Raw genomic sequence first — 10,078 nt, 5'->3', positions numbered from 1 at the left:
AAGGTAATCATTGCAGTTGGGCTCGACTTGTCCTCTGCCTTTGATACCATCAGTCACTCGGTTCTTTTTGAACGCCTACAACAAGAGTTTGGAGTGGATGGTCATGCACTATCACTGATTAGATCTTACCTGAGCTGCAGACAGCAGTTTGTGAAACCATACTTCTACTGCTTGATCGACACTGGAGTCCCTCAAGGTTCCGTTCTCGGTCCAATCTTGTTCACTACCTATGTGTCTTCTGTTAGCGACATTTTTAGTAAAAATGGATTATTTTCTCATCACTACGCCGATGACACTCATCTGCATACATCTGTCACTTCTGGCGATCTTGAAAGCAATCTTTAAGTCTTAAGCAATTGTACTAGCGAGGTTTATGGTATGCTAATAATTTCCTTTTTCTCAACCCTAACAAATCTGAAATTATGGTCATTGGGACACATCAACAACTGTCGAGGTTTTAGCTCGAAGAAATGGACATAGCAGGGTCCACATTGCCTATCTCGGATGCAATCAAGTTGCTTGGGATCACTTTTGACAGACATTTAAATTATGATAAACACATATCAGAAATCGTCAGATCCTGCAACTATCACCTCTGCGCAATAAGACATATTAGACATATGATTACACGTAATGTTGCTGCTGCCCTTTGCAGATGTTTGATCCTTTCTAGATTAGACTACTTCAACTCATTATTGTATGGGGCCTCAAATGCATCGGTCAGAAAGCTACAGACTATCCAAAATAAAACTGCTAAACTGATATTTAATAAACCTCCTCGTTTTAGTTCTTCCATTCTCTTTCCAATGTTTCATTGGCTTCCAATTTCCGCTCGAACCATCTTCAAAATTGCAGTCTTTCCTTCAAAACCCTTTTATTAAAATCCCCAACATATCTATACGACATATCCAGACATGAACATACTAGATCACTCCGCAGCAGCTCAACAGGTTTCCTAAACATTCCCGTTGCCGGATCCGCCTGGCTGGCCGCGGTTTTCGTCATGCAGCTCGTATGTCTGGAATGCGTTACCTCCTGAGTTAAGACAATGTTCCTCGTTGTGTCATTTCAAAAAGGGATTAAAGACTCATCTTTTTAACAAAGGCTCCGGGCGCCTCTGAAGCAGCTGTGCGAATGGGCGCTTCATAAATGTTTATATTGTTATTATTATAAGAAGACGGAATACAGTTGACGTAAAAGTGATTAAGCTGATTTTACGTAGTTATTTGGATTAATTTATTGTTTCTATTACTGCTGCTATTAAATAAACGTTCAACTTAGTTTGCATTTAAAGTAGTTGTGTTCATCTATTGGAAATTTTGAACCTACGGACAAACAAACTCTTGACTATCGTTGGAAACTACAACACGATGTTGGAAATATAGCGAGTATTGAAGCTATAACATCGTTGTTGGTAGTTACGAGGTCAAAGCGGTTACAACACTGGTGTTAGAAGTGGGATCTTCAGGAGATTACACACTGGTGACAGAGGTAAGATTTTGATAGCTGGAAACTCACTGCAGTAAAGAATACCAGGGCTAGAGAATTCAATGTAATTAGTCTGATAAAAGAAGCTTAACTACTGACGAATAGTTGTATTTCGTGATTTACCTGTCGATTAGTTATTGTGCTGTATTCAAGCGATTTTAACAATTGATTAAACGAGTGATTGATCACAGCAATAAACACAAGTGATTTGTAGCACAGTTTTTTTTCTGATAAAGTTCATCTGAAATAAGTTTGATCAGGAGTCAAGAATCCACGTAGAGAGAAATAACAATACCCTACAAGCTCAAAGGATCGATTATAACAGTATATAGAAAATTTATCATTGGTATGGTATGGTATGGAGAATTTATATAGCGCCCCTCTATGTAAAACTCAGAGGCACTGTTCGAGAGGCTGCCGATCAAAAAAGTGATGTTTAAGTCGTTTTCGGAACATGTCTCTTTCATCAATACTATCAACGACATCATCGGGCAGTTTATTCCAAACCTCCGCTGCAGCCACGGAGAAACGACGCCGTCCATAATTTTCTGTCCTGAAGCTAGGAACAACGAGTTTCTTTTTGGCAGAGGATCTGAGTTTTCGCCCCCCGGCAGCCGTAGGGACAGGCACGATCAACTGTTGAAGGTATCGAGGACCAAGCCCCATCAAACTGTCTCTTGTAAACATTGCTATTCTGAATTCGATTCTATAACAAACTGGCAACCAGTGAAGCTCATTTTGCATATATGATGAAACAGATTCGTATTTTGTTACACCAGCAATTATTCTTGCTGCAGTGTTCAGAATAAACTGTATGCAGTTTTGAAGATACAAGCTTGTATCATAGAGGATTGAACTGCAGTAATCTATTCTTCCACAAATGAAACTGTGCATCAATGAAATTAAGCATTCATTTGTCAGGTACTTTTTTATACGTCTGATTGGGCGCAATTGGTAAAAACATGATCGGCAGACATTTTTCACATGTTTATTCATTTTCAATTCAGGATCTATCCAAACACCAAGATTTTTGACTGGCTCTACATATTCCTGAATACCAGTTAATTTTTGACAAGTACCCAACCAGATGTATTGTGTCTTGTCAATATTCAGCTTCAATCCATTTGCCAGCATCCATTCTGAGACAGTTCTGACACCTGTTTGAGTTCTGTCCGCTAGTTCCTGTCTTTTTTTGATATTACAGTAACTATACAGCTGTATATCATCTGCGTAAAGGTGACATTTCAAACCCGATGACTCAACAACTTCCACAATATCTGCCGTATAGAGAACATAGAGCAGGGGTCTCAGAATTGATCCCTGTGAAACTCCTTTCAACAGTGGGGAGGAAGCAGAATCAGAGCCATCAAAACATACCGTTTGCGATCTGTCAGACAAATAGGATTCAAACCAGGCAAGGACCATTCCACCCAAGCCAGTGACTTTGCAAATCGATCAAGAAGGAGCTTGTGGTTGACCGTATCGAAAGCAGCTCCGACATCGAGCAGAGCCAAGAGAGAGATACTACCAGAATCAATAGCCTCATAAACATCATTGAAGACCTTTAGTATCGCTGTCTCAGTTGAGCGTCCAGAGCAAAAACCTGATTAAAGTGCAGGGAAAAGTCGGTTTAATTGCATCTACAGTTAGATAAAAATAATAATAAGATCATTTGCTAACTTTAATAACACCAACAGAGGGGTAACAATAAACACCCATATCTCTTAGTGACAGCAGATGACAACTGTGATTCTCAATTTTGGTTTGAGTGATAAAGCTATCACTGCATGCTTCAAAGTCAATGCTGTGGTACACTTTTGACACCACCCAACCGGCTATATGTGCTAGTGCATTTTCTGTCAATGCCTCAACCGAATTTGACGAGAAATTTTACCTTAAAAATGTAAACACTTTCCATAAAAATATCTTTTTTCATACATACCAAAATAAGTAGAAATAAAAAACTTACTTTTCAATTTTATCAAAAGCCTCAATAGATATATTTCTATTAACATTAGGTTTTCTGAAAATACTTACATCTGGTAACACAAAATTGGCCTCATCAATTACATTACCTCAATTATCTGGCAAAAAGTCACGTTTTGCCAAATATCTCATTATATATTTGAATTGATATGCTGTCGGATTGTTATTCCAGCCTCCTAAAATTATCATCACAAAACAAATACATTCAGCAAGATACAAAAATAAATTAGATTCAATGCATACAATTTTGGCGGACAGCATTAAAAAATAATTCTAAGTGATCCTGGGACAACTTGTACGTTAATAAATATTTTTGATCCTCCAAGCAATTTTTATGATTGAGTTAATATCGATCACAAAACCTGTGACACATGTTTGTCTTCAAAAAAGAAGCAAAGTTACATGTACAGTCTCATATCTTTTTAATGCTAAATTAACTTGTCGGTGCTTTAATGAAAGCGACCATCTCTTAACTTGAGAGACAAAAAATAATGTTTTAACAACAGCAAAATACTTTTAATCTAATCAATCAATCTTCGTTTTGCGTCCAGAGACCCGGTTTCCCGTTGTTCTCTTTGCCATCAACCTTTTGCGCCAAATTAGACGATCAGTTGTATCCATTTCATTTAAATTTAGAGCTTTCATGTCTTGCTCGATTGACTTCTTTGGACGGCCTTTTGGACGTGTGCCAGGTACTTCAACATCTGCAAGAGAAGTTATGGCACTGTTTGCACTTCGTTTGACATGACCAAACCACCGCAGACGGTGTTGCCGGCATCCGTCCTTTATATCATCTAAACCAGCACGACGCAAGATTTCGGTAGATTTGATGTGGTCCATTAGACTAATTCGTTGCATCCATCGGAGCATTTTCATGTCGGTTCGTTGAAGTTGTTGTTCCAGTTTGGCCGTCATTGGACATGTTTCTGCACCATATAACAACACCGGACGTATCACAGATTTATAAAGACTTGATCGTAATGGTAGTGGGATGTCACGCCGCATCAATATAGAGGCAAGAAGATGCCATTTATTCCAGGCTGCACGTATGCGTGCTTGAACGGCAGCTTCAGCTGTTCCAGTACAATCCAGAACATCCCCTAGATATTGAAACCATGTGACTTTCTCTATCTTAATGGCTTCAAAAACATTGCTATTTCGAATTTGTTGTTGAGGATTGATGCAAGCAGGACAAACAAAATTGGACACTTTAGATAAAGTACCAACTATTTTTGAACAACGTTTGTGACACCACTGGTTACACTGCTGACACTTGATTAAATTGTTACCAACACCAGCTTTACAAACAGAACAGGGCCATCGTCCAGTAGCTGTGGATTGGATGGGTTCACCAGTGTTCATTTATGTTTACTTTGAATCCATGATTGGCGAGTCTGGTGTTCCAATCTTCAAACATCTGTGCTGCATTCTGTTTAGACGTGGCTGTTAAAACGATATCATCAGTATATACTAGGTTCCAAATGTCACCAGTGCGTATCGGTTTATTGATTTCTTCCATCACAGTTATAAATAACAGTGGCCTGAGAATCGAGCCTTGGTGAACTCCAACGCCGATATCAAATGCATCTGTGTTTCCAACCGTTGTGCTGATAAGAGTCTTAGTATTCGTATACAATTCCATCACAAGTCGAACAAGATATTCTTGAATGAGTTGTCGACGTAGACTCCACCTGATTGCTTCAAGGGGAACTCGATCAAATGCTTTTTCAAAGTCTACAAAAATGTGTGATAGTTGTTGATGCTTTGCGAGGTACTTCTCTTGCAGTTGCCAAAGGATGTGAATTGCATCAATTGATGATTTCCCCGCTAGGAAACCAAATTGATAATTTCCGATTGTGATGCACGACGTTAATCTTCTCTCAATGATTTTCTTGACAATTTTCATGAAGTGTTCTAACAGACGTATACCCCGATATGATGAACAGTTCAATGGATCACCTTTTCCTTTGTATAGCGGGACTGTCATGCTATAGTTCCATTCAGTCGGCATTGAGCAATTTCTCAAGATTTCACGGCAAAGTTGTAGTAACGTTTGGATACCTGCAGTACCAGATGCTTTGATAATGTCATTTGTGAGTCCAGAGAGCCCTGCTGCCTTTCCATCCTTTATAGCTTTCAGAGCTTCTGTAAGCTCCTCAACAGTGATGTCTGGAATTGGACCTTTGATGGGTGGAGCGTCAAAGTTAACATTGATGGGATTTGATCTCATCTTGTTCAAGAACCATCTCATTTTTGTCATTTTTGATAAATGAGGCACCAACTATGTCTTTTTTCGTACGCTTTGCTTGTTTTGCTATACGATACAAAGATTTCATTGGTTCACGTTTGCTTTTAGTGAGCCATCTGATCTGCACTGATCTGTCCGAGCCAGTGCAACTTGACGTCTTGCATGGTTGTTCTTCTCACGAAAAATTTTATGGTCATCAACAGATTTTGATTTTTGCCATTGCTTGTATGCAACTTTCTTTTCAGCTATTGCATTTTGAACAGTCATTTCACCACCAAGTGTCACGTTGATGCTGACGTTTTCTACCAGTTTTCCCACAAACTTTAGTTGCAGCGTTCATTAAAATGGTTTTGTATGTACTCCAATCTGTGCTGGCTTGCGATTGGTGGTCTAACTGTGTTGCGACAATCTGTTGAAATTTTTCTCGATGAATATTGCTTTTCAGCTTCCACGTTTTGATTCTCCGATGCATTTGTTTAGACTTATGTTTTGACAGTTCGACAGGTCTTCCAGGTCTTCCACAAGGAGTCTATGTTGGGCGACACATGATTCGCCAGGTATAACTTTTACATTTTTGAACAGCATTCGGTGTGGTTGCTTGACAGCAAAGAAATAAATTTGCGTGGCTGATGGTCCACTTTTGTATGTTATGAGATATTCCAACCTCTTTCTAAAATATGTGTTCAGTAAACAAAACCCGTGACTTTCAGCAAACTCAAGGATGCGGTTGCCATCTTCATTCCGTTTTCCATAGCCAAAACCGCCATGTACGTTGTCAAAACCATCTGTTTTCTCTCCAACGTGGCCATTGAGATCGCCTCCAAAAAGGATTGCTTCAGATTTTGGTATTGTTGAGATGGTGTCAGAGAATGCAGCCCAGAAGTCATTTTTCATCTCCTCTGATTCGCCTGTCTGGGGTGCGTATGCAGAAAAAATAATCATTGTTTGCTTTTCTATGCAAAGCTTGATCCACATGAGACGTGAATTAATCTTTTTAATATCCAGTACTTCTTGGGCTAGCGGTTCCCTGACAAAATTTCCAAAACCATTTTTGGCCGTCTTTTGACCATTCCAGAATAGTTTATATTTTTCTTTGTCTGAGTTGACATGACAGACACCATTCGATTTCAATCGGGTTTCCTGAAGGCAGCAGATGTCAATCCTTCTACGCTCGAGCATTTCTGCGATTTCCATGCTGCGGCCAGTCAGTGATCCAACATTGAGCGTTCCAAGTCTAAGTACCATGGAGGGGCCATTCTGAATTTTTCTGCAACATCCCTCCGCTATTGCATACTTCCCAGGGATTCTTGGCACCCCTTGACCACTTAAGGCCTGCTGGGGACTAGGGGCCGTTGTTTTTCTTTGTGATGGCATAAGAGTAATTTGGGGAAAGTTTTTACATCCGGACACCCATCCTGACGACAACCACCAGTTATAAGCGGTGGGCCTAGCCTTTTGCTCAAAAGCTCGCAAGGCAGCGTGGATGCAGTTTTATGTCATGCCCAGGACAAAGTTATAATACTAATTTGAATTTTACAAAAGGAATTAATCTCAAAAATGAATATACAAAAAAATTTCAAAAAAGTTTAAAGATCTATCTGAAAAACTGGATCTTTTTGGACATATTTACAGCATGCCAGATAACGGGCAATTGCAACGATACTAATGTGATGAGAAAGGAAAATGGTTGGACGGCATTACAAAATGGACTGAGTAGTAATGTTGAATTTAAAAAGATAGAAAAAATTTAAGAAATCGACAAGAAGTTGGACGCCATCGGCCTATTAGTTAGTTAAGGGATTAGAGATGATCATTGATTGATTGATTGATTGATTGATTGATGATTGATTGATTGATTGATTGATTGATTGATTGATTGGTTGGTTGATTGATTGATTGATTGATTGATTGATTGATTGATTGATTGATTGATTGATTGATTGATTGATTGATTGATTGATTGATTGATTGATTGATTGATTGATTGATTGATTGATTGATTGATTGATTGATTGATTGATTGATTGATTGATTGATTGATTGATTGATTGATTGATTGATTGATTGATTGATTGATTGATTGATTGATAACAATGATGATTACTTTCCTTAATTTTTCCACCAACTGCATAACAATTAAACATCAGTACCATTATGACAACAGATATTTACAATATTAACAGAAGACAGGGCTTCTGAGAATAAAACGTTTAGTATTAAAACGGATTTAAAAATAAAGAAAAGTCATCGAATTTTCGTTTAACAGCGCCGAAATACAGAATAGACTGGATACCCAGCAAGCCATTTGTCAAAATGCACTTAATAAAGTCCTATAAAGAATCATCTCCTCAATGTGCACAAAACGACAATAATCAAAAAATCTAAATAAATTTTTGCGGGAGAAGGAATCGGAATTTTTTGAGAAACCGGAATTGTATATTTTATATCTGACTCCGTACTATTACTCCGTTAATATGTGTGAAAATACTTTTAATCTCATCAAAATTATTTTGATTTATGGTTCTTTGAAAAATAGCTTCCATGTGGATTTTTAGAGTTCATAATATCAAACAAATTATTGGTATTTTGTATAAATTTTATTGTTCAGCTCCTACAAATTCAGGAAATTTACTATCCACCAGTGTCTAAGGTAACAGACCCGCTTAGTACCTGTGCTGCTAAATTTTTACCTGTCATTTAAATTTAAAGTGTTATTCATTTCAAATTGATACCGAAAAAATTAAAAAAAAGATTGAATCAAATATTCATTTACTTTCATGATCAATTTTTTGAAATAGATGTTTTTCTTGAATAATTTTTTGGCCAATCGAAAACCTGTTGCAGACTGGAGGTTATGCAGTTTTTTAACAAATTGCCAATTAATTAATGCATCCCTTCTCGGAATACAGTTGTTGACATGAGGCAAATGTGTTTCTCATAACCTTCAACAAAGTTGAACAATCATTTTTGAAACAATTATTAAATCAAAAAACATTTTGCTCGTTCACAAAAATACTTGAAATTTAGAATTGCATTTGTTTTTGTGCTGTACACTGACCTTCAACATATGACAGGCATCCAAAATCGAGCATATCAGATGCCCTTCAACTTTAAATGTTAATGTAACATCGGGCAACGTAAGATTGCAACCCAACAAATTAAACATAGCCAAGTTTGTTTGCAAGCCATCAAGTGCAACAACCTAAATTAGAATTCCATAAAAAAATCCTCAAACTAAGCAAATACACATTTTACATACATTGCTTAGTTGATTGGTAAATTTATGTTATTATTAAGATTTAATTTTTTAACCAATTAACTAAATATAACTATTTAGGGTATTGTTTTAAAGTTGTGAAAAAAAGAAAAAAATTATTGTTGACGTTAATGATAACCTAAAAAATACTGCAATTTCCTTTTTTACAATTATGTTTAATATAATAACAATGTTACAAAGCTAATGTTTATTAACTTTCATATTAATGGATGAAAGGTTTTTAATAACGGACAAAACCAATTCCTTTGCATTTCAGCAGATAGCTCCTGTACACAGAAGTTTGCAATGGGAACCTTCCAATAGTGGTTTAATCCAACAGCCATAATAACCAGGATTTCACTGGACAACTTTTTTTTTTTTTTATTATTCTTTAAAAATCAGGATCTGACAGACGCAGAAACTGTAACAACATGCAAGGCAGTGAAAAAAAAATTAATTTGCGCTTGATATCCCTGATAAGGAAGGAAAAAGATTAAAGATTACTGAACTGATTAGTAAAAAATATTCATCATTAAATGAATGAATATAAAAAACTTTACCCAATCCTAAATCAACATACCCAAAAACTTATTTTTTATTTTTGATAAATGCCAAATGTTGTTTTATTGACACAGCATCAATAATTAATGAACACTTTGGAAATGAGAATGGCTTTTAGTAGTAGTAGTAGTAGCAGCAATGCTAGTAGTAGTGGTAGTAGTAGTAGCAGTAGCATTAGTAGTAGCATTAATGTTTTTCTGGAGGTTATCCAGAGAGCATGATGTCCGGCATGCTAACACAGCTGAATCGTTGATTGATTGTTGTTAATCCAACAATCAATGCCTTCTCTAAATTTGTTCATTGATTGTGTCTCAACAAGTTCATTTGGTAATGAGTTCCAAGTATTTGCGACTCTGTTGAATAAGTAATTCTCTCTGCCACTATGTCTTGTTAACTCTTTAAAATAATTCAAACTGGGACCTCGCGTTTTGGTTTTGATTATGCTAAAACGATTACTTGCTTTCAACAATTTGCATATTTATGCCAGGAGAGGCATCTAGCTTTCTCAACCATTTAACAATTTAAATATCCGTGAATAA

At 36.9% G+C, this 10,078-nt stretch overlaps 2 protein-coding genes across 2 annotated transcripts; one reads left to right on the top strand and one right to left on the bottom strand.

Annotated features, from left to right (window-relative positions):
* Window positions 1-470: 470 nt before the first annotated feature.
* Window positions 471-1,039, top strand: HELRODRAFT_174296 (hypothetical protein; the record flags this gene model as incomplete). The annotated part of the gene is made up of 2 exons (XM_009020825.1): window positions 471-719; window positions 788-1,039. 2 exons carry the CDS (start codon window positions 471-473, stop codon window positions 1,037-1,039), a joined length of 501 nt encoding a protein of 166 aa, XP_009019073.1.
* A 5,478-nt stretch (window positions 1,040-6,517) lies between these two features.
* Window positions 6,518-6,916, bottom strand: HELRODRAFT_152510 (hypothetical protein; the record flags this gene model as incomplete). Its single annotated transcript, XM_009020824.1, has 1 exon — window positions 6,518-6,916. A coding segment is annotated over one exon (399 nt), but the record flags the coding sequence as incomplete, so codon positions are not given.
* Window positions 6,917-10,078: the final 3,162 nt, after the last annotated feature.

Source organism: Helobdella robusta (assembly GCF_000326865.2).
Source record: "Helobdella robusta unplaced genomic scaffold HELROscaffold_29, whole genome shotgun sequence".
Classification (NCBI taxonomy): domain Eukaryota; kingdom Metazoa; phylum Annelida; class Clitellata; order Rhynchobdellida; family Glossiphoniidae; genus Helobdella; species Helobdella robusta.
This window is presented reverse-complemented; position numbering and strand designations above follow the sequence as displayed.